The 26,055-nt window shown below is 36.5% G+C and overlaps 1 protein-coding gene across 1 annotated transcript in view; it reads left to right on the forward strand.

Moving 5' to 3' along the window:
- Positions 1-26,055, forward strand: part of CUNH8orf34 (chromosome unknown C8orf34 homolog) — a 145,600-nt gene that overhangs the window by 45,251 nt on the left and 74,294 nt on the right. The window contains exons 5-7 of the mRNA XM_057363911.1: positions 260-288; positions 6,203-6,372; positions 10,135-10,301. Of these exons, the coding sequence (XP_057219894.1) occupies positions 260-288; positions 6,203-6,372; positions 10,135-10,301 (366 nt within the window). The remainder of the gene's footprint in view (positions 1-259; positions 289-6,202; positions 6,373-10,134; positions 10,302-26,055) is intronic.

Here is a 26,055-nt window from a genome sequence, read left to right on the forward strand (position 1 = left end):
TTACTGGCACATCTACCGGTTTCATTTCCATAGCTTTCTGAAAAGTCATTTTGATAATATTGCAGCTGCAGAAAGTTGAGAGTGTATTGTTTCCAGGCAATTTCACTAATGGAACAAAGCATGATACATTGTATGGTACARCAGCATTGCAGAGAACAGTATGTATACTTTTCATATTTAACTTCACTTTTACTTACCGTAGTAAAAGATATTTATAGAAAGCGTTTTTCTAAATTTTTTTAATCTGTTTTGTTTTTAGGCATTGCTATTTCTGATGAACTTGATAAGGTAAGATTGATAAAATATGCCTAATCAACAGTACAGAGACAGATGATTGTGATAAAGCAAATGCCACTGTCCTGGCATACACACTTCAGTTCTTTTGGGTTCAGAGGAAGCTTGGGTATGGAAAACTATAGGGGTAAGTAAAGTATATGTGGATACAGTAATAGCTTGATCCAGGATGGACTGTCAAGTATGAAAAAAAAGGTCATTGACTTTGAGACTCTTAATAAGACCATGGAAATACTTTTGATCTTGACACCATTTTTTCTTAATATAGTCTGGTGGATTACTTTGTGTACTTTTGGAAACRTTTAGCCTTGAATACCTTTTATTCATTACATTGAATTCTGCATTCCCCGGTATGGTTCCCAGGTGAGAATATTTAGGAATTATTTTTACTTCCCAGATTTGTTGGGGAATGCACAAGGCATAAAGATCAGTCTTTACCTCCTTCGTGAATGCAAAAATGATCTCTTCTCTTCTGGCCATTTTTSATACCTTGATACACAGTTAACATGGACTTAAGTTCTAGATGTAATAAATTCTCTGTTGAAAGAGTAATCATGCTAATTTTTTTAAGTACTAAGGAAATTAGAGTTGTCTTTTATTCAGTTTATCTTCCTTATTCTCAGCAGTGAACAGCAGTGTGCTTCTAGTGCCAAGAAACTTACTTTGTGTTCTTGRTGTCAGAAGCCATTGCTGTCAAGAAAATGAGATCAAAAGGTATATAAGACGCAGGAATAATACCTAATATAGAACACTTTTTTTTTTTTTTTAATAACTTTTGCTTCTGCTGGTAAAATGAGGACACAAATCTTTCTGRCACAAGTGCATATAAAATGCCTTCACTGCATTCTACAAGGAAGGACAGTTAGATAAGACTGATCATGTGCATCTGTGGCTGCCGTTTCCAAACTATAGCCTAAGTCTTCCTACTGTTTTCATAACTGGGCTCAGAAGTGATGATAAACACAATTAGGAAGTCCTTCCATTAGAACCCTTGCCTGTAAGAATACTTAAGAAGAACTCCATTGGTTTTGTTTTGTTTTTTCTGGMAAACAAAARCCCCTATAAACTACTGTTTGCAGGAGGAAAAAGACAATTTAGGCTAGAGCCTGTTATCACATGCTTTTCACATATATGTTTGAGCAAATAATTTCTGGTTTTTGCTTATCAATGATATTGTTAAAAAGCATTAATATTTTTTAAATGTAATTATTTCTTGTGAAAACTGAGATGAGGAACATAATTGGGAAATTTCCTCCGGATCTAGCTTGAGTGAAGAGTTAGGTGTTTTTTAGTATTTTTTATAATTTAAAATTGGAAGGTGGTAGGATATTTAAAATAAAACCTGGAATTGGGTTATATACATTCAATAGCATGCATTACCTGACACCTTTGCAATACTACATCTGCTTTAATATTTTTTTTTGGATGAGGACAGGTAGATTAAATGTTSTGGAAGTAAAAAGCTATTTGGAAAATTAATAAAACCCCAAACAATTAAGGTGTTTAACATGCATCATTTGTGCAGTGTTGTTCAACAGGCTTTCAGAATAGATTTAGACAAGGAGAGTGATTTTTAATCTCTATGAACTTTAATGAATTTCATTTCTATTTCTTGTTTGACTCCTTAAAGATTTTTAATGAGTGTAAAATCTAGTGTTAAGGAATATATGTATGGCCACAGAATCCTGCCTCCTAGGAATGACCACCTCCACAAGCCAATTCCTGAAATGGTCTTGGGCCAAAATCAGCCAAAGACTGATAATAGTTGTTTTAACATTAATGAGACTTTGGTTTTATTTCAGCTGAATGTGTTCCCAAGTGATGTTTATTTTTCAGGTGTAAATGTAGTCAAGTTGTAATTCTTTCCCCAGAAATGCAGGCTGATACTAGAGCTTCCTTATCTAAACTRTGGCAGCACAAAATAATTTTTGAAACCATGTTCATCTGTGATTTGGATTAACAATTTAACTCATCATATCTGGGTGCATATCTCATCTGGTGCATATCTTGGGTCTAGAACAGCATGGCCACATTTGGCATCGGATTCTGTTCAAACATTGACATCACATAAGTGTTATGAGAGAGATGTAAAACTTTTGTATTCTTGCATTATTTTCCTCATGATAGAATATTTTGGGGAACTAAGACTGTGACAGAGCCCATAATTATGCTGTTTCATCTGTGGTTAGATTATGAACCTGGAGAAAACAGGAAATTTGTGTATATGTTTCTTTATTTTTGCTCCTGATTGTCTATTAAAAAAAAATAAAAAATCTCTCCGGCTTCAGTAGCCTCTAGCTGCCTTTGTCAGGAGAGTACTTAATCAGTATTGTTGGTTGATGTAACTCCTCCTCCAAGTAATCCAGTTAATTAGTTAGTTGCTTAGTTACTCGAGCATTTGGATTTGGAAAACCGGTTTGCTCTGAATCATTTTTGTGAAAGAGTGCTTCATTTAAATGTATTCTTGTCAAATATCTGCTAGTATTAGCTTTTTGTCAGTACTTGGAGCCTTAGTCCAAGACAGAAGTAGAAAAAATACAGGCCAAGTCMGTCTTTCAGTCAAAATAGGGTCTTTCAGTTTGACATAGTCTTCTAAAACTTCTGAGTTCACTGGTACCCTTGCAAAAAACCCAAAGAAATCCTAAAATTGCTGCAATTAAAACAGATTTGTTGTGTAGATTCCCTTCTTTTTCATTTACTTCAGGCTTGCAGAACTTGATGTCTGTCTTGTTGATTAAGTGTGTGTCTCTAGGCCATGGCAGCTATGTGAAGTCAGAAACTGGTGCTGCAAGTATGCTGTGTAAGGAAAGAAAATAAGAATGGATGCCTTGTCAGTCTCATATTTTAAAACTAAAGTGCAGAGTTAATATATATGAATTTTTGAATTGACTCAGCCTCCTTGCCACTGAACAAAAACTCAGGAAAAGTTTTAGGGAACTGCATGTTTCATACATAATGTGAAGAGTTTAATGTAAAGAAGAACAAGGATGTTAGCCTTTCTTTGATATTCACAGAGTTCTAGACTGAAAAGAAATTCTAGAGCAAAACAGTAAAGAGTGAGACCTGTCATAACATGTTAATATGAAAACACATTTTCTATGCTGGGCCATACTTTCTTCTTATATGTRGTGTACTACAATGAAAAGAGGTTACAATTAATAAAATAGAAGAAACAACTACTCTTAGGTAATAAGAATAAATTTTGTCTCACCCCAAAGTATTTCTCATTATGGAGATTCCTTCAAAATCGCTATCAGAAAATAGGAATACTGAGCTTTTTAARTGTTGCATAAATAAATGGATATACAACTGTTGTGCTCTCAGGTAGAGGATGCCTCCAGCAACCACATCTCAGCCCAATGGGAAGAGGAGGTTCAGTGGTCTTTCCCTTCTTGTCTCCACATAAAGGAAACTTGAGTGTCTCAAACTGGTAGCTACTGATGTGCATAAGTGGATGACATCTGGGCTGCACCATAAAATGGTCCTCTTGGTTAATATGCAGATTTAAATACTTAYCTGCATTGAAAATAATTCTGTGCGCACTAATGTCGCTCTCAATCTCTTCTGTTCAACCAAAACTATAAAATCTTATTTGGGAACAGAATATATCATCTCAATTTATTGCAGCCTTTGAAATAAAGTGCCAAACAAACATCCTGGTGTTTTGAATAGAGCTGTCTCTAATTCTTCACTGTGGTTGCTTATATAGTTGAAAGGAGGACAATAAATTGGGTCACTGAAACTGTGGTTTACTGATGTGACGCGATTCAAAAAGGAAAGCAAGGTAAATAAAGTGAGGCAAAGCATGACTGTGTCATGTCAATTGCATTTCTCTTAAGTAGAGTATTAAAGTGCTACTTTAATCCCTAAAATGCCTATGAAAGAAATTAGCATAGCAAGGATAGTCAGAGCATTCATGGTTTRCTTATTCATATGTTGATTTTGCAACATATGGAAAACCTTATGTTACTGAAAAAAGGGCAAATTTTTAGGTGCTTTCCATTTTCACTYAAGGGACTGAAAGCTTTTAGCAAGATTGACAGTGCAAGTTATTGTAACTAACTATTTCCAGGAACAATTTTTATTAATTATTAGAAATTATCCTAGGGAGAAAGAGAAGGGAGAAAATAGCTAGAATTACAGGAATAAACTTCAGGAGGGGACAGATGGTTCATACTTAAACTATTGTAAGCACTTTGTGTAATGAAGGCATTCTGGGCAGTGAAACAATCTTTTTTTCTAAACTCGTAAGCTTAGGATGGTCATCACACCTGTGACAAGTTACACTTGTCAAGTGCCCAGAGGTGACTGTCATCTAATCTGCATTACCTGACTATGACAAAGCTCCGAATAAATACACGGAATATGTAAGTACATTTAAAAAAAAAAAAGACACCAGTGGTTAAGTGTCCTAAAACATCTGAAGCCATGAATTCAATTTTCAATGGTCCTTGCAGAAAATAAACATTGTGTAAAAGTGAATTAGTGAAGTGATGGATGGCTCTGGMCAGAGGTGTGGAGAGTGGAGTTTGGTAAAACACTCTCAAGCACATTGCAGAAAGCAGAACAAAAGAGCAAGGGTGACTCAGATCCAGGGCCTGGGTTRCATTTGGCTCTCAAAATAGAGGTTCTTATGCTGAGCAAAGCTGCAGCATCTAGCCAGCGGAGTGGAAATACATTCATATTAAAAAAAACTTTGCAGACTTTTTTGTTTGTTTGTTTGTTTTTTTCTKTTTGTTTCTTTCATTTCGCTAGAGGACCCTGGTTCAAATTGTGCTTTTACCGTATCTGTTTCAATTAGGAGGAGAATTTGACAGTGWTTTTTTTTTTTTAATGAAGGAGAGAAAATATGGTTTCTAGGCTATGTAGTCAGTGTGCTGTACTTTTTCCAGATGCTTTTTGTTTGGAAAGCATTCTTTTATGGCAGGAATATTTATTGAGTCACTAAGTTAGGTAACAGCCAAGGATTTTCTTTCCTATAATTTTCATTCATTAAATGATTGGAACATATCTCTCCTAATTAGGCATACTGTGTTTGAAATGTCTTTACTAGTCTACAAAGAGTTTTATTAAAGAAAAATAACTATTCCTGTCCCATAATTTCGAATCTTTTTTGTTCTGGTATACAGGTGTGTTTTTAGTTTGACTGTGCTGTTGTACATGACCCTTTAATTACAACTGTTCTAGTGAAATTGAAAACAGAGATACTCACTGCTTCAGAATGCTTTTTCATACAACTTTTAAGTACAATTGGTTTTGTTAAATTCCCAATATGATGGTGCAAGTTGTTGCTATTGTTTTGAATATGTCATTTWTATTTTGCCTGCTTCTTGTAACCCTATCCAACTTATTGTTCTTCTGTAAGTGGATAAAAATAGTTTCAGAAATGCATTTTATTCAAATGTTAATACCATTTTCAGAATAGAAAGATATATTATGTAAAGCCCAGCAGGGTTATTTTTAAAATGCAAAATGCAGATGTATCTATTAGTTTTRCATTAATTCATAATGCAAATAAGAGTGATGCTTTTAATCGACAACAGTCTTTCAGTTCTGTGTTTTTGATACAAATGGCTTTGTATTCCTTAGCAGAAAAGATACACTGAAGGTTTTAAGAGTTGTTCATTTATTAAAAAAAGAAATTACTTTTCTGCAGTTGCAGTTAAAAAAAAATAAGAGGGATTTGAGGCATCAGGGTATCAGAGTACACAAATATCTGTTGCTACTTTATTAATGGGAAATGTTTTGTTAGTCCATCATTGTTTCTGGGTATTTTGTAGCCCTCTGAAATGATAATGTAATGTATTGGTTTTGTACTTTTTTAATTTTTTTTTYTKYYTYTSYTYMYMTSTWTGSWTSWRKRSWWRMRGWSMAWYRWYYMTTTTTTTTTTTTTTTWTTTTTATTCAGGACACAGCGGGTTTTAACACCCCCCTTCTCAGGCCTCGTGTAATTGGAGAATGGATTGGCCGTGAAGAGAATGATGCAGACCCTCTGGCTGCTGAGATGCTGCAGCCACCAATACCAAGAAATAAAAATGAGCAGTGGGACAGTGAGGATAGCAGCAGTCCTGGAGGAAGGTGGGATTTTGATCYAGCCTAGAAAATGTGTATTTTGTGWAACAGAGCTGTCTGTTTCAAAAGTTCATTCCTGAGGGCAGAGTGMAGGGATTTTTAATTCCCATGCCACAGTGGCAGCATACAGAATAAATAGAAGTCATGAATATGTGACTATTCTCTTCTCATGCTTTTCTATRTGATTAACTTAATTCTCATTTGCAATGCTATAGATTTATTCCCATGTACAAAGCTAAGTGTATGGTGACATGGYTGGGGTCCATTGTGTAATAATGTTGTGGTGCACAGCTTCATTTGGATACTTTATACCATTCCATTTTTCCAGGGCTGGTAGTAGCTGTTTGTTAATCTTCTTGACACTTTAGTGTAACCTTCTTCACACTTTTTGGTGTGAATAACAAGTCTTTCTCAAMGAGAAAATTTTGTTCTCTGCGGTAAATAACTTCTGAAGATTTATTGTGCTTGACTGAAAGAGTTTGTTAATGTGCTTCAGCTACATGGAAGAGATTATAATTTTTACAAGGAGTCCACTTTCCATTATTTAAAGATATGTTTATCATGGAAGGTTAAACACTCACAGCCTTGCTTTAAAGGGGATTCATGCCTTTCTGAGTGTAWATCTTTTGCACTGCCTCTGTTAATTGGCTTAAACACCTATGTTTCTCCCTTAGCCCTGCAGCATTTATACATAGTACCTTGACTGCAGCAGACACCTTTTTCTTCCTTTTTTTAGAAGGGAGAAACTCTGCTTTCTGTTTGAAAAGGTGTAAGGTATTCGTTGACATTCCTCTGTGTGCCTTCTGCACTGGAATTCACCTCCCTGTCACACTGAAACTAGCRTGTCATTAGCTGTGCTCTTGGAGACTGCATTCATTAACTTTCCTCACATGTTGGGAATATTCGTTATCCATGAGTACTTCATTTAATTAGATTATCGTGGAGGTAGCTSTGAGTACTACTGTTTCAAAGAAGTRGCAGCAGATWGTATTGATCCCTCAGCCCAATGCTGGATGGGAACCAACACAACTCGGACCCTGGGTCTCTCCCGGGCAGTTCCAGGGAAAATAAGGGAGTCAGCAACTGGCACTGTAGCTTGATTGTGCAGATCTGGGTTTCTTTTTCCTTATTCAGCAATCGAGTAAAGGCACTGCATAAAGACCTATTCCATGTTGCAGAGCAAATTGATGACCTTRTATCCCTTCTGTCAATAGAAAGGAGCAGAAATAGGCATCTCTGTCTAAGTTCCAKAAGGGAGCAAAGAGATCTAGTTCTAAGCAACAAAGATGATTCAAAGAAGCATATYTTTCTCTTTTTAGAGGGTGGTACAAGCTGTGAGAAATCTCACAGCTAATGCTGTTATTTAAAATGTAATTCATGGCTTTGAGAATAGTATTTGAGGAATCTTGTTGAGTATATGACAAAATCRGGTTGCCTGGCATGTGAATAAGGAGAATATAGGGAGCTTGATGCCAGGAAAGACTCATGGGGTACTGGTATCTCTGGATTTTAGGTGCAGTAAGTGCTGACAGCCTGTTGAAAAATGTGTATCGTTAAGTGGGAGTACTGATTTCAGTGGAAATGAGTAACTACTAAATTACCTGCAGCATATGGATTTACATTTGGATGACGGATTTTGTGTCGGGGTAATTCTTTGCTTCATTAGCATTTCATCAGCTTTTGTAAGGCATTTATAAAAATCATGTTTGCAGCCTTGCAAAGGAATCATAAAGTTGCAGAACTTCAAGATAGTGGTGATACTAAAATTGRTGTCAACTATATATGGAAGTTTAAAAGATCCATATTGATGGAGATTAATCTGAGTATTTAATTATAGTTCACTAATAACTAATAGCAGTTGCTTCAAGGTGTGATTCAGTGTTACCATGAATTAAAGTGCTATTAGCAGAATTTGTTATTGACCACACACCAAATCCATGAGACAAGTACTAGGTAATAATAACTTAGTGTTAATGTAGCAAACACCTAGTACCTCTAAAAGTAATGGGGAGAGAATAAGTTTTGCTCTCAAAAGAGTGAAGTTATCAGTTGTAAAGAATTTTTTAGCTACGTCATCTGTATTTCATTAATCTGTTTCATAGTTAATGTAACATAAAATAATTAAATTGCATTTTTATCTAGCAAATGAAAGAGGGAGCAATTTGAAAAATTCACACTTGATGTTTCCAATTTTATCTCATTAAATTTTATTTAGTTCCACTTTTAATAAAAATTGATAGGTTATTGATCACTATTTATCAGGATTTATGGGATAAGCCAACAAACTCTTAGAACTAATTTTAATACWCAGTTAAAGTATAAGAACARGGAAGTCAACACTGTAATYGTTCCATTATTTACAGGTAKTGTGTTTTGTTTTACCYTTCACTAAATGTATGGAAATGCTAYATATATGAAGCACTATATAAATATCTAGAGGATTAGTCATAGACAAAYCACTGGTAGAGTAATTGCCATCAGWGTCGTGTGACAGAGCCACCATTTCCTCCTGAAAAACACGCATTCCTATGAYGATGAGCTACAGAAGCAGACATGACATATATTTTATAGCCTGGCCTAGTAACTCAAAAAAGGAAAGGAAAGAGCAACTGATAGGACAGGTGTCGCTACTGCTTTGACTGGGAAAGACAGGGTAGCCGGTCTGAGGTAGCTGTATTAGTGATGTCCTGTCAAATGGATGAAGGGTTACATTTCTGCCCTTAATGTTCTGGATTGCTACAGAGAAAAGATTGTGTTTGTCACTGGTTTTGCACTGCTCTCTGTTGCTGCTATAAGGAAGAAAGGTATTAGTAAGTGATAAGAGACCATGGAAAAGTACTGATGGCAATACTGCTGGTACTGAGTTCATCTTTCAGAAATTTGAACACCATGAAAATAGGATTAAACTCATTTCCAAGTCACTGTTAGTAGWTTTCTACATGAAAAATTTCTTGGAGGTATTTTGAGAAGATGCAAGGCTCTTGGGAGTCTTCCTCCAGGGATAATGTCTGTACACAGTGGGGAATTTGAGTGGTTTTTATTATGATACTCTTGTCTCTTAGAGCGTGAAATGAACTAGAGCTTGCAGAGGCCCTACCCATAACCTGATGTCCTAACTCAAAGCCCGTCCTTCATCTCCAAGGTGCACTTTGTCTCATCAGTGTTTATCTTTGCTGGGGAAATGAACAATTGTTGATTATTCTAGAAAATCATATATTTGAAACAATACTGCGTTCCTACAACAGTCTGTAAGGACAGTCTGAGGTGTTTCTGGTACCCTCATGAGGTGGCCCTCATGTGAGGCACCAAACTTCTGTCCRTTCTGTGTTGATAATGGAAGGAATCAGAAATGGTGAACTGTAGCAAGTCCTGCCAAAACCCCTCTAATGTGCAATTCCAGTTCTCTGTTATTTAGGTTAGAGACACAACTGAGTGAATCAGGAAAATTGTTATAAATATAAAGCCTTTAATTCTGTGGRGTAATGATATCAAAACCACTCAAGAGAACAGTTCTTTTTTGTCAGCTTTTTTGCTATGCATCARTGCCTTAGCAATACTGATTAGTAACTGACTTCCTGCTGTTCTATTTTTGTAACTTATTTCGATGATTAGTGCACGTAAAATCAATGGGAAATTTCCCAATTTGAGTCAAAACTCTTAAGTGGAAACTAAAAACAYGAAATGTCTTACAACATCCAATGATCAGGGAATGAGTGACATATTTTGAAGAGTACCAATAAGAGAAAATTGTGCTTTCCTCCCTCACAGCTTAAAAATGGAGCCAAAGACCAAAGGATTAAAACATCAACAGCAGCAACATAAGAAACTGCTGGCTGCCATGCTTTCTCAGGACTCCTTTGATTCTGCTCAAAGCACAGCACCATCTGTAACCGAAGAAGACATTGACAATGAAGATGATGCAATGGAACTACTGGGTAACTGCAAAAAATTACGTGTGTTTTCTGAATTTTTTTATTATAAAAATTCAAACGGAGATTAATCAGAAACTGCTCCTTATGTTTAAAGCAAAAGTATTCAGCAGCTGTGTGCAGGCTCATAGGATTTAATATGAAACTTACACGATAAATGTTATGAAGACCATAAATGTGTGAATAAAMTCCCAGCTGCATCAAAATCCCATATCAAATGCTTCAAGTGCTAAAAGTAATTAATTTGGTTTCCTACATAAATACCTTCCAGGTTTTACTTGCAGATTGTATTCTGTAGAAGGAACAGAATMAGCTTCACCATCTTTCCTCTGGTTTTTCTTTTTCTTAGCTGCATCACAGTTTTCACTTCAGTAGATTTTATTGTGACTTACTAGCTACTAAAAGCTTACGTAATGTGAATTTGTAATGTCTTCAGAGGACTTGATTTTAATTTTCCATTAGATTGTGTTGTATCTTAAATTACACTCTGGAAGGCTCAGTGTTGACTGCTGCCTCCCTTTCCTAGAATTACTAATTGTATTTCATTAATAGTAGCTCCAGTTGTACTTAACAATGTATTTTCTGCTATTTTTCAAAGTTTCAGTGTATGATGCTTAAAAGGTAGTTATGGATTTCGATTTTTTTCCCCCAGTTTCTGTCATATGGAATTTTAAGTGGGATCAAAGCATGGGAAATTCAGAATAACTCAGCATTCTTGTGTTTATGAATTCTGGCACCATTTTTTTTCAGATTGGACTTAATCTAAAAATCAGGAAAACACATAGTGCTCTTTTTGCTTTCTATATTTCTGTTGCATCCTTACTATAGACTCTAAAGAAAGAGACAGTAGTTGATGTTGAAGGGGACTGCTGGTGGTATCTAGCCCAACTTTGTGCTCAAAAATTCAGCCACAGCAGGTTGTTCTGAACGAATTTTGACTCTCTCCAAAGATGGAGATTCTCCAGCATCTTTGAGCGGCCTGTTCTAGTGCTTGACTGTGCTCATGGTAAAAAAAAAAAAAAAAAAAAAAAAAAAAAAAAAAAAAAAAAAAAAAAAAAAAAAAAAAGCTGTTCTGCTTAATTTGTTGTGAAATAATAAATAAATTTCTTTTTCAGTAGTTTTAAGTTTGATACATGCATTTTTTTTTAAATAAGAAAATGGCCTGGATCACTTATTTATCACATACAGGATAGAATCTTTAATTTCTGTGCAGATAGTGAGAAAAATATATCCAGTGAATGTATATGTCTTTTCTTCCAGACACTTGAATCCCTGAAGGTATCTGGAACCAGGAAGGCACTGTAAAGGAATCTTCTAGTGTCTTGACATTTGGGTAGAATATGGTCTATGTACAAACTAGTGTTTTGGGGGTTTTTAAATAAGTTCTTGACTGTAAGAATTCATTCTGATTTTGTGCTATGCAAAGCCTGGAATATTTTTCTATTGTGCAGTTCATCAAAACTGGCTAAGTTTGCACAGAATCAACTTAAAACTAAGAAAGTTCACCAACAGGACCTTCAGTTTAGGTAGTGTAGTATAAATGATTGTGAGATTCTGAAGCCAAATCCTGGCATATTTAAGGAGTAGCCATGCTTACRGTGATTATAATATCACCGTGTAATAGTAACTACCACTGTGAGAAAGTTCAATATGCACATCTTGGCGTTGAAAGCGCTGTGCTTCTGAAAAGCTGTCTTTTATTTTAATTCTCATTTTGCAATTTGCTGACAGTATGTGTCTTATATTTGATGTAATGGTTAGTCTAGATTCTGCAGAGCTGCTCAAAATRTGAGGATATGACTGTGTTACATGGGAACAAAAGTAACATACAGAACTTCAGTTTCTATCAGCAAATATGGGTATTTTTCATTGTTATATTTTCCAGGTCAGTAACTGCTTGGTACTGTGATTGAAGTTTTTTTTTTATTATGTACCACATGAATCCATTAACTGCTTTGATGCTTTTTTCACAACTTATACAGTATAACTAATTTCAAATCATGGCTTTGTGCMATCACTGAATTGCAGGGCATCCTGGCATATAGCTTTTTAATTTGTTCTCTTTAGAGGTCAGTATTCTCTGTTTATTCAGCCCTTTCTTAAAAAATTACAAGACTTCATGCTCCTGTCAGAATTGTGGGAAAACAAATTCTCCTATTTATGGCAGATGATTTGAAGTGTACACTACTTTAAATGCAGAACACAAACTTCCATCTTTATGKGTGTTCAAGAGATTTTTTTCAGAGTGTGGCTGATTTATTTAGATTTTAAAAGCATGAAGCTGACTTTTCGTATATTTTCTTTTAAAAAAGCCCCATCTCCTAGGTGGATCAATGAAGGTTTTAGCTAAAATTCTTTTATATTCTGAATAAAAGAAACAATTACATTGTTATCCATTTTAAAAGAAATGTATGTGCAAAGAAGAAAAAGAACATTACAGGGCTATATTCTTATTTCAGTTATCACTCTTTATGTGTAAGATAAGATATATAGGAGGGCTGTTCTCATGCTGGAGATTTTCTAAGTGTGTTCACTTAAGCAGGTGGCTGAAATAGACTAGTGACAGATAATATCATAGTGGAAAGGATCTTCCAGACTTTGAAAAGCTGAGAGCTGTAACTGTAAATTCACATGTGTTTGTGAATGCTCAGGGGTCATGCAATTGAGGTCTGTGACTGAAAATTATACCAAGAGGCTCATTTTTTGCACATGATAATGCCAAGTATTGTGTTTTGCAAATCTAACCAGGAGCTGAAGTAGTTCTTAGAGAAACTCTGCAGCACTTTTGGAATTCTATGACATTTGGGCTTAATCTATCTTTTAGATTTGGCTGAAGTCCACTGATACTTTGAAATTATGTTATTCCCTCAGTATCTCGCTGATGTACGTTGGAGAGGACTGAAATGTTATTTTCCCTGAAATTGCTGTGCATATGGATTGTACAGTCACCAAAACATGACTTGTTTGGTTTTAAAATATCAATTATTTGATTAAATGTAAGAATATAATTGTTGAAGTATGTCGCTCTGCATAAATGTACACATAGTAAAAGTATAAAGATTTTTGTCACGCACTTCGACTTAGATATATGTTCTTAACAGTTTTGCAAGTAAAAAAGATGAGGAAGACGTTCTATATTGTTCTACACAATAATGGTATAGAGAACAAGTCCTGTGAGGAGCTGCTGCGGGAGGTATGGTTGTTTAGCSTGGAGAAAAGGAGGCTCAGAGGAAACCTTATCACACTGTCCAACTTTCTGAAAGGAGGTCAGGTGGAGTTGCTGTCTTCTGCCATATAACAAGTGGTAGGACAAGGCCTCAAGTCATTCCAGGGAAGATTTAGATTAGAAATTAGGAAAAAAATTCTTCATGGAAAGATTTTTCAAGCATTGGAACAGGCTGCCCAAGGAAATGGCTGAGCCACCAGCCCTGGAGGTGTTTAAAAGATGTRTAGAYGTGGCACTTAARGACRTGGTTTAGTGGTGGACTTGTCAGTGCTAGRGCAATCATAGAACCTGATGATCTTAAAGGTCTTTTCCACCGTAAATGATTTTATGATTCCATGATATTTAGTCATAATGCTCAAGTAGCAATTTCTTGGTTTTGTGCAATCCTTATGTGTGCTCACAGTACTAAAAATGTTACCATATGTTAACAGATGCTGTGCAGTAGTTAACTCTAGAACCACTCCAAAGGGTACCCAGGAAGTTCCCTTACACAACCATGGTTGAAGTGAAAGKTGGTGATAACTGAAGCCAATTTCCTGCAATTCATGCATATGCCGGGCTGATGGTTCTGGAAAGCCTCTATGATTTCAATGCAAATAATATATCTGAGCTAAATGTAAGTTTTTGGAGCATTAGGACTTGTAAAACCATCTCTTCTTTGGAGCTGGTTTCAAAAAATAATGAGGTTTTTTTTTCCATAATGTATAAATCTTAAGTGAAAATTCGGTGATTGTTTGCCTCATGTTTATTATGTGTAATTCCTTCTATACAGTAACAAACTAGAATCTTTAAAGATAGAAATGCGCTTTAAGTAGTAATAAACCATTCAGTTATTGCTTTGGGAGATACCTGATGTGTTCTATTTGCTTTACTTTAATAACCCTTCTTCTAATCTTTAGAATTTCTTTTTTCTTCAAGAGCCTTCAATTGTTAATTATTTAATCATTATAACATCCTTGAAAGATTGTCTGGTGATTTATTTACATTTTATAGCAAGAGGAGATAAATAGAATTTAGTGGAGGTTGCATTTGCCTGAAATGTGGGACTGTAGCTCAATGTCCTGTAGTCTACCCCTTAAATATCTGTACTGCTTTCCTAATAAGTCTCTGACTCTAATGAAAGGGTGTGCAATCTGCAGTGCTTTCAGCACTCTTCCTCTGGTTTACCACACGTTCCTGATTTCCTTGGTTCCTAAAGGTCTTTGACAACATGCAGGAAACTGACCCTAGGCATGATAAATTATACTAATACTAGCAACAGGTTTTTCCTTTTTGTTGTCTTTCCCAGATGAACAAAAACTTCTCCATTATGTGACTAGAATACATCATTTTTCAGAAAAGAGGTCAAAAAGGCCTGGGAAATATATGATGTGAGTTGTACTGCATCTTCAGAACAGTTTTCTGGCCTGTAGCCTGTTTTGTTGTGATTTAAGTAGAATGATTGTGTGGGAGAAAGCTGTGTGCATTGCTCCTCATGTTCCCTTTTGCTGAGTCTTGTTTTTGGAAGCCATTGGGAAATTGGKGAAACTACCTGTGGGCATGTGCTGTGTAGTGCATGCACAGAAAATGCCATCACTGGGTGACAGGAGGTCACCCCTGCATGCAGAGACTGCCTGTGCTACACATTGCAAAGTTTTCAGTGGCAGATCTAGTGCACTGGTGCCAGCGTGTGTAACAGATGGCCACTAGAATAGCACTCAGACTCCATCAGGTGTGACTTTAAATATCTTTTTGAGGTAAAAGTTCAGTAAATATAATTTTCAGTTGKTTTTTTTTCTGCAAATATGCTAATCCTCTGGGCAAGAGAGATGTGCAGGTCTGTTTAATGTCATTCGTGGAGTTCATTGATTTCAGTTCATCTTGTGGCCCTTTGCTAAGAGACAGAAACATCTGTGAGAATATTTTAGTTGATCTGAGAAAAAGAAAAGGTCTGGCTTGTTATTCAAAGAAGAGGGATTTGGTTTTTAAAGTCCTAATAGAATCCTGCTCTTGCATTTTGCTATGCTTAATACTTGAGGTATTTGATGTTTAAATAGAATTTTAGACTGGCAATAAATTTCAGTAAGCTAAGTAAGTTCTGTTGTTTATTTAAGAGTGTGTTTGTAATGTTAGAATAAATCATTAAATGTATTAGTAACATATAGCAACACTTGTTGCAGCTGCTGGTTAGATAAGCATAAAATGGGTTGGAAGTGAGTTTGTGCTTCACATTGCTAAAGGGAAATACGGAGAGAGAAAACCAATTATTGTTAGAGATACTAGCTTCTCTTGAGTTAAAGCAAGTTACATGAGCTAATAAAAAGCTTCAAAAGAATGATTAATTACCAAARAATAGATGTGCACTGAGTATAATGATGTGCAGAAGCTTAAAATGTCAGTCAGTTTGTAAAAGGGATCAAAGTTTATTTTAAATCTGTACCTAAACAGCAGTGCAGAAAGTRTAAGTCCACTACTAAACTATGTCCTTATGTACCCCATCTGCACATCTGAGCCACTTCCCTGGGCATCCTTTTCCAATGCTTGATGAAGAAATTTTTCCTAATATCCAATCTAAACCKGGCCTGATTTGAAGGACTCCTCATCCTGTCACTTGCTACACAGAGAAGAGCCTGACCCCCACCTGGCTAAAACCTCCTTTCAAGGAGTTGTAGAAGTGATAAGGCCCCCCCTGAGCCTCTTTTTCTCCGGGCTAAACCCTTGCTCCCTCAGCTGCTCCTCATTCCATTTGTGCTCCAAACCCTTCACCAGCTGCTCTTTTCTGGACATGTTGCAACACCTCAGTGTCTTTCTTTTRGTGAGGAGTTCTAAAYTGGACACAGGATTTGAGTGTGGCATCACCAGTGCTGAGTACAGGGTGACAATCATTGCCCTGGTCCTGCTGSCCATGCTRTTCTTGATCCAAGCCAGGATGCCATTGGCCTTCTTRGGCACAGGGCTGTTTCCTGTTGGTGTTTAGGCATCAGCCAGCACCCACTCCCAGGCATGGCTTTCCAGCCACTCTGTCCCCAGCCTGCAGCACTGCATGGGATTGTTTGACCCAAGGGCGCTTGGCCTTGTTGACCCTCATACATACCATTGGCCTTGGCCCATTGATCCAGCCTGTCCACATCCCTCTGTAGAGCCTTCCTTTGGCAGATCAACACTCCTGCCCAATTTAGTGTCACCTGCAAAGTGACTGAGGTTASCCTTGATCCCCTCATCCAGATTATTAATAAAGATATTAAACAGGTCTGGCCCCCATACTGAGCCCTGGGAAACACCATTGGTGACCAGCTACCAGCTGGATGTAATTCCATTCCCCACCTTTCTCTGGCCTGGCCATCCAGCCAGTTTTCATTCAATGAACAAGTGCACTTATCCAAGCTGTGAGCAGCCAGTTTCTCCAGGAGAATACTGGGAAAACGGTGTCAATTGCTGAAGCCCAGGAGGACAACATCCACAGCTGTTCTCTTGTTCAGTAGGCAGGTCACCTTGAAAGACATCATGCTGGTCCATTCACTTTCATGAATCCATACTGGCTGAGCCTGATCCCCATGGACATGAAGTTATCCTTCATGTGCTGCATGATGGCACTTGAGATCATCTGCTCCATGATCTTCCCTGGCACCCAGGTTAGGCTGACAGGTCTGTAGTTCACCAGATCCTATTGGCTGTTCTTGTAGATGGGTGTCACATTGGCTAACCTCTCATGTTTGCATATCAATAAAGTACCTTTATGTACCTGCCCTAGTCTTTGTGTTATCCCTAGGAATGGGATATCCCTAGGATGCTGGATTAATGGATGTCCAAACTACTTTGTACTTCTTTAAGACACTCAGGACATACTGGGGAAATCAYTCTGTGGCAATACATCTAAGGAAATCCAGCAATGGATGTAGTTACTTTTGTGCCTGTATCTGTTTTAGTGAGGGTGCTGAATGTCCAGCAATTGCATTCTCATGTACTCTGGATATATTCTTTAGCTTACATTGAAGCTCAAAACATGAATGTTGGAGTTCACAAGCTGATAGGGGAGATCTGGCCTGCTTGATTGACTAGTCTGTGTGCTAAACTGCTGCCAGTTCCTGCACAATCACATTCTCTTTTTGGAGCAGAAGGGGGGAGAAAGTAGGAAAAAAGTCAGTAACAACCATCAAACATGTAATTTAGTAAGAAATGACTGGATTTTTTCACTTGGAGATTCAGAAGAGAGCAGGGGAGCATTGTGAGCTCTGGTGAGGGTTCTTTACTATTCAGTTAAATACATTTGAAATTACTGTCTTTGTGCTGGGAGAACAGGATTGATTTAGAGCCATCCAGACAATTCAGGGAGGTGACAGCACAGTCAGAGTTACTATGATTACTGGATTTTGAGTACCACAACCCCATACAGCTAGTGTTTTAACTGCTTCAGTGAATTCCTTGGCTTTGGGGCTCTCTTCAGCTACTGAGGGTAGAYTGTTCATCCAAGTAATAGATAGTGAGAGGGCTTATTCAAAGAGACATTTGTGAATTTAATTAGTATTGTGAGGTAAGGATGCGAAGGCAAGAAATTATATCCAAACACAGCAGAGCCTAAAGTTATTTTTATTGGTAATATRTGGCTGATTAGTATTATGTTTTTTTGAATTAGTAGTCTCCATTTCAATGAATAAATTGTCATATATTTTATATAGAGATAATTAGTTCACAATAAGGTAATTACTGCCAGTAAGAGCATTCAGTGAAGTACAAATTTAGCAGGGTTTTGATGGTTGGGCATGGATATCTATTTATATATATAAAATCACACATAAAAATTGTAAAAAACCCAAATAAAATACATTTGTTGCAAGAGTATTTCTTAGGTTTTGCGCTCTGAATTGTAGTGCTGTTAATAATATTGGGCAGAATTCGGTATAAATAACAGCACAAAGTAAAAATTGGAACAAAATGAACAAAGCCAAAACTACGAATAAAATACTTCAAAATATACTTTTCTGCCCATCTTTCTAAACTAGAATTTATTGAGAAGAAGGGGTTGGAAACCCAKGTAGAAAAACTGGTTCCACTGCCATGTGCTGCAGAGCACCATAGCAAGTTTTACAAAAATTCATGTTAGGTTTTTCTGATTCATTAATTACTTGGTGAAGCCTTTCCAATTGTTGAAACTGTAATTTAGTGCTGTTTACATAAAATAGGTGTTTATTTACATTTCATAATGCATACAGATGTTTTACATTCTGGTGGAGTTAGTTGAAAGTGTATGAAATTTYTAAAATAAAATATTTGTGGAATTTRAYGCAGCARAAYGAAGAGAGTTCTACTGTAGTATTATGAATGTCTTTACTTGTGTAAGTRTTATGATTCAAAACTTGTTATATATTGTTTCCCAGTATTTTATACTGTATTTTCTTYCTTATTCTGTTTTATTTGGTTTTGGTAGTTGGGTTTATCACTACAAATGTGTTTGAGATGTAGCTTATTTGTGGTTTATTCCTAACTAGTATATTAAAGTATATTTTAATTACTGCTTTTCAGCTGATGCTSCTTTATATTACTGGCTTCTGTTAAGAGTTAGATTTGAAACTAGTCTGTTTCCAGAATTTATAATCTATGCATGCAAAATGATCACCAGAATGCATTCATAATCAAAATATGTAATTTTTGTTACTTCCTAATATTAGAAGCCTAATTTCACRTGTATTTGCATTTGCCAAGACATGGGCTTATGACTCTTTAAGCAGAATTTTGGGAGAAACTAAAACTTGTGTATTAAACTGAGAGCTCATGCTGCTCCTTCTTCTGCCATTGAAGAAAAGCAGAAATAGAGAGGAGAAGGTGTATTAATGTTACATGTCAACGTAGATAGATATCACTTATATGAGAACTTCAGCTACCACAAATGAATAGATTATGGAAGGGAACAAAGAGTGTTTTGAGAAATAATATCCTCAAGTTGTTACAGGAATTGAGAATCACAGAACTGTGTCTTAGTCTCAAAGAGTCTGCATTTAGGTAACAAGCCCTGAAAAGGCTCAGTCTGCTTGAGCCTCTTGTTTAAAAGTGAAAGCTACATTATGAAAGCTAAATGAGTGGCTCAAATACATAAGTGTACTCAAAATTRTGCAAGACCCAAGCAACTCAGATGACTCAGTGGCAGTAGAAAGAGTGACTTTTTCACATTTTGCTTTAACTGTTTTCTACATCTTTCTGTGTCTCAGTAGGTCACTTTGATTTGTTTCACTTTCAGATGGAGTGTGTGACAGAGCTGATCCCAAGTCCGGTAGTGCTAGAAGGGGGCTGTGGGTAGGATTTGATGCATGCCATCATAATAATGAGAAATCAGGTATCCAATATATTGCTGTCATCTTACTCTCCTTCTTTCAAATGTCTTTTGATGTGGAATGTAGCATTTGATTGCTATGTACCACATACATTTTAGAAACTTCACACGGAGTAGTTTCAGGTAGTTTGCCTTGAAACTGTAAGTATTTCTCCTGTTGTTTAAACTTAGGTAAAGTGTTTTCTAGATTTACTGTTTATGTGATACTCTTAACATACCTCTTTGCCCCTAAATCACTCATGAGTTCATTCTTGTATTAATTATTCCTGTTCTGACAATAGTATGGGAAAATCACATAGAGSTAAATTAAAATTTATTCTCTGAGGGCTGATTCTTTGTCTCCTTTCATTAAACAAATACACCAAATATTTCTGGCTTTTCTCAGGGCAGGAARGGTATTGCTTCTTTCTCATTCCAATAGTCTCTGTTTGGATTTCCGAATTTCCTACCTCATCTACCCCAAATACTTCTAGTTAAAGGTAAGGTGATGTGAAAAATGTGTGCTACMCTGTTTTCCTTTTGGTTGGGTTTTCTGTTGTTACAAGGCAATGCTTTGTGTTGTTCAAAATAACTTGGCTCTGCAGAGTAGCTGTTTGCCATGAGGCAGGATAACAGGGCAGCATCTTCCAAGATGTATAGGCAGCAAATCACATGATAAAGTAACACAGTCACCATAAAAACCTGTACCAAAAATCACTGCCCAATAAATATTAGTGGATTATAAGGATAAAAAAAAAACAAATACAAACAGTATCTATACAACCAGTTACTAAAAGCCTTTTAATTTTGGCTTGTAAGGTTAGCATGTGMTGAGACTTGGCATCCAGATTAGCATTTTGTATAATTTATAATTGTCACTGTGGTTTATTGATGCAGAATTAATGGAAGGACTGTTCAAAAGATATCGATTAAACTCTGACAATTTTCCAAATGGCAGAAGATAAGTAGGGAGTGCTGAATGTGGTTTTGTTACTTTGGAAATCAGACCAAAATGTCTGTGTTACATTGGGCAGTACCAATGTTAGTAACTCCGGAAGACCGATCACTTAGTTGTTAATATGTAGTTAATTACTTGGGTTTAGATTCACAGATTTGCAATGTGGATTTGTAAGTATGAGAAAGAGACTGAGAATTAGGTGCATGATTTTATTGAGAGGAAGTTACTGGATTGTAAGATGTTTTCTCAGACTGTAAAATTGCCATTTTTTAGTATGACCCCAAACAAAATTATAGACGGGGGGGAATAATATGATAGCTTTAGTAACACATTTTTCTGCACAAGTGGGATATTTCAAAATAACTAGTATTCCTAGTAGAAACAACAATGAACTAGTACCTCTGATGTGTCATGTAAGTAATATTGTCTAAGAGTAAAATAATGAAATAAGAGAAAGTGATTTAAAGTAGTAGTGATAGTACACTTAGGAGAACAGATAGAAAAATAGAGCCTTACCTTGCTTTTTCTTTGAGACTATTTAAAAAAAATGAAAAATGACAAAACCTCATGAACATAAATGTGGGTCAAATTGGAAGTTTGGGGTCCTGAAGCTTCAGCTGCTAGAGCTGATGGAATGTAGCAGTTTTGAGATAAGCAGATAGTAATAAAATAGTGGTGCTGCCTTTTCCATGAGGAGATTCACTCTGCTTTTACAGCTTGTGTTTTCTTACAATCCTTAAAGAAAGAAAAAAAAAAAGAAAAACAAACATTAGATGCATGGAATAGTCTACAGGATATTAGTTGTGATAGTAAAGAGACTGCATAAGTTGTGCTGCAGCAAGTCTAGCAGCTAGGAGTAGGGAGCATCCCTTTTAAGGCTGTCCAGTATTTATAAAAGAGTCCTATCTATGGGTTGAAGCTGAGGGAGCTCAACCTCCCAGTGCTGAAGTGGAGGATCCTGAGAGGAGCCACACTTCACTGAGGTGCACAGCAGGAGAGTGACACTGGACAGATATTGATACAAGTTAAATTCTGATTAAATATAAAGGGGGGRAAATCAGTATATGGATACTTAACTGCTGAAACAGGTTGCCCACAGAGGTTGTGGGAGGAGTCGCTGACTTTGGATGTTTTCAACACTCACTTGGGTAAAACCCTAAGCATCTTGGATGACCCTACTTTGAGCAGGACAGTGGACAGTGAGCCYTAGACATCCTGAGGTCCGTCTGAGCCTGAATGATTCCATGAATTGCCAGTGTAGAGAGGGCCGTGAAATGTAATTTTGTTGTACTCAGCTTGTAATACGATTAAAATGAGATCATTAGAAAGGTAAAGTTGATCTATATCTGAGTAAACTGCTGAGCAAATAAATGTTTTACCAAACAAAACATACAGGCTGAGACAAAGGGATTAGATCTAGACATCAGAAGGAAAGTAGGTACTGAAATRGGATACCTTCTGTGTGATTAAGAGACATGCAGAGAGGTTTAAAATATTAGATGGTTTTGATAACCCGTGTAAGAATTATATCTGTCACACAAACATCATGAATGATTGCTCTATTTCCGCATTCCTCTCACATCTATTTTACTTAACAGAAAAAGACATTTTCAAATATAGTAACAAGTATTAGAGGTACAAGCTGCACTTCTAACTAASTGTAGCTGATTACCAGTTGAGTCATCCAGAAAGGACATTCATTTACCGATGAGAATTTTAAGAGCCCTCCAGTACTGCCAAAATTCTGCCCAGCCTTATGGTTATCTCCAGAACCATGGGGTTAAAAAAGAAGCTGCAAGCTCATTCAAAACCAAAATGTTGATTTTGCTTAGGAAGAAAAYCAGGTGAGAGGGTTGAAGGGTATTGTCCAGTTAAACACTTAGAAGCAAATGTATTTTTTGTGCCATATTTTAGAAGTTGATTCACCAAAATAATTAAAATTATACAGATAAGAAATTAATATAAAATCACCTAGACAAGTAATTACAGCCCATCACAGTTGTTTACCTTTCCTGAGCTTTTAAAGTGGACTGAAATTCCTGCCTGAAATTATCTAAATAAGTGGTAGTGAATGAGTTCCAATTTTTGCTTTCTCTTCAACAAGTAATTTGAAAAAAAAATGATGTCAGGCATTAAAGGTTGGTAAGTAGCTTAGCTGTGAGGGCAATAACAGGAAGTTAAAATGAGGTGGTGAAAKGCTTTGAGTAAAAGTTAGTAGAAGTAATGAATTTGGTCCATTTAGCTCTGAAAACACATCTCAGTGACAATTTTTTGGTGGAATRGGAGAGTGACAAGATAGATGGAAARAATGAGYCCTCTGAGCACAAAGCTGGAGGCATCCCAGACTGTGATGGAGACCCATATTTAGAAAAAATAAACAGTTCATACAGGTTAGATGAAAGTTTAGTATTAACCAATGGGCTCCAGATAGAACAATCATAATGGAAAATTGAAAAAAAACAAAACCAACAGTGAATAGTCAGTAGACAGTATATGAATTTACTTAGGTACAACTGGAAACTGTATCTGGTAGAATAAGAGATGATAAAATATGGGTATATTCAGTGCAAGGAAGCATCRCAAAATTACACGTGAAGGCASAWAGAATCTCTACTGACAATCAGGAAYAACCTCATGTCTCCAAAAGCYCTGACAGAGACTACWRATAGTGCATTTAACCATGACAAAAGTGCAGAGGCAGTGTTAATTAAAATGCAATGAATATAATATTTTTAAGTGAGGCTGTGTTGTGACCCATATAAAGCAGTCCTGGTCACAGAACAGGTGAGAGATGATGTGCTAGTCGCACCTTGCAGACAGATGCAGAGTCATGCTGCTCACTGCTGCAGTCTGCAAAGAAACTACAGCATTGACATCTTGGGAAATGAGAGGAAGCTACAGAACTTGGGAAGACTAGTGCTAGGAAAAGCAGGTGGGAGCCTGAGGCAAAAACGTTGAGACACTTTCCACTGCTTCCTCAGTTTATGTTGTCTTCAAAATTCATTAATTATAGTATTACTAGGGCTTATATTCATCTATTTAAACTTTTTTTTAAAGAATGGAAACAGACTTTGCAAGCATTTAACTTCATCTTCAAATTTGATGAGATTAATAGTGTCTAAGAAAATTAATAATCCAAAGGCAAAAGAAACTTCTACTGGATAAGSAATATTTTCCTTTAAATCCATGATGAACAAACAAGGGACAATAAAGGAGTCTTCTATTTCAGTGTTTACCAAATCTTAAGAGTTTTGCTTGCTTTGTACTGATCACTTGCAAAAACAGGTTCCTATTAATTTCATAGAGTACAAGGAATTCAGTGGAACCTTGTTAAAAGGTTTTTCTTTGGATAMAAAGTTACCTCATATCTTCAGTATCACTCTAGCACAAGTATTTGGACATACAAAAACTTAGTTGCCCAAAAAGTCATGGTTTTCTTTGAGAATGCCTGGTATAGGCATCATCTTCTGCAGTACTCCTTAGTGCTGACTCAGTCTAGACTGCCTCTGCTGCTTGTGACAGCCTGGAAGAGTTTATTTCCATTTCCAAAAAGGAAATGTTTCCTGTAATACACTGAAAATAATGGGTGCAATGACTTGGCATAGGCCTCAGTGAAAACCCTGAGATGTGACCTCAGACATTTTCTGCCTACAGAGATGAACACAATTCCAGAACTGGACTGAGAGGCCGCTGAGTTGATTGGTTTGGGCACACTGGTTCCAGATATTGCTTTGTATTGGGAACTCTGTTTCTCGTTGGTGCTGCAATGATGTCTTTATTTTGCRCCAAATATTTATACTCTGAAGGCTTTTTAACTGGGATACTGTGATTGCTGTTTACTCTGAATTTCCAGTTGTATAATGAGAACTATGTTCAGGTGAGACTTCTGTCTGATAACTTTAGACTTTTTATGAGTGTCTGCAGTGTTGAATACTGCACAGTGAATGGCACTGGGAACAAACTTCGACTTTGCCCTGCAAGCAGCCTCACTAAAACAAARAAACTTTTCCTCAGTGCATTTATACTCGTGTACATTGATTGTATGGACTATTATGTCCATTTGCACTAGGATTGGACCATTCAGGTTCAGCCTGTCATTCTTGTGTTCTCTGTTTCATTTTGAGTTTATGACAGCTTTCAGTTTATTTTAAAATAACAAGCCGACATTATAAATGTGATTTACTAGTTCTAATTACCTTGAGAAAGCAGCAGCTAAAATAAAGAGCTTAGTTAGAGGTTATATTCCTCAYAAACCTGTTTCCATTAATTTTATAGTAAAAACGGATAAAAAAGTCAATGTTTTGGGTAAACAAGCGAGTGCTTCTCCAGTTTAGGGGCTCAGTTCTGCAGCCTATTGGCTGATTAGAAAGTATGAATGTGTATCAAGGGAATTAAATGTCACAGTTGCTGAGCTGAGATTTTTCAGTGGCYGGTGACGCCGGGATCGTCAGAGGGSAGCCGTGCCCACCAGGGGGCGCTGGCGCTTTTCCTTAGGGGTTGATTAATCYAAAAGTAGATTAGATTTAATCTATTTAAAAAGGCGAATAAAGTGCTTCGCTCTGCAGGGGAGAAAGACCGTATGGGCAAGAAAACAGAAGGGAAAAAAGGCACAGTGTAAACCCTTAGTGTTATTTTTCTGTTCAAAGGTTACAAAATAAAATAGGTGCTTTATTTTACTAATAGTTGTGTGCAAATTCACATTGAAGACCACAAAAACTGATAAACAGTTTTCAATAATGTTCTGTGTTCCAAAAAAAATTTTTTGGTTTTTTTTTTGCAATGGATTTTAAAACTATTATTACAGAAATATGAATCATATAAAAGTAACACCCAGAAGAAATGAGAATCAGATTTAGTTGTTACTCCTTGAATTAAAAAGTAACATATWTGTAGGAGAAAGCAAACATCTTCTTCTTCTGTATAATCAAGGAATGCTGAAACGTGTAGAAGGAAATGAGGCTTTACTTACCTTGATTTAGCCTGCATTATAGTGGTGTCTGAAATTGCATAAATTTGTCCTTTTAACAAAATGGGAGGGGGGAATGGGTTTTGCCCAATTTTCCAGCCTAGGTCAGTGATCCTGTAAGCCTGTTGCATGATTCATCTAATTTTACAAATTGTGAATATCTGGTTTGTGTCATCTTGATTAATGTAGAAGCAAGTGAACTCAGAGAGCAACACTTATCAAAATGTGGCAGAATCATATCAACAGTTGTTGCTCATAAAGACTGCCACTGCTGTCCTCTTGTATATGTAATTTATCCTAATTTTTGTAAATYTGTTGGCAAAGCAG

This window comes from Malurus melanocephalus, unplaced genomic scaffold (assembly GCF_030028575.1).
Source record: "Malurus melanocephalus ecotype Western Australia unplaced genomic scaffold, MMel_1.1 scaffold_32, whole genome shotgun sequence".
NCBI lineage: Eukaryota > Metazoa > Chordata > Aves > Passeriformes > Maluridae > Malurus > Malurus melanocephalus.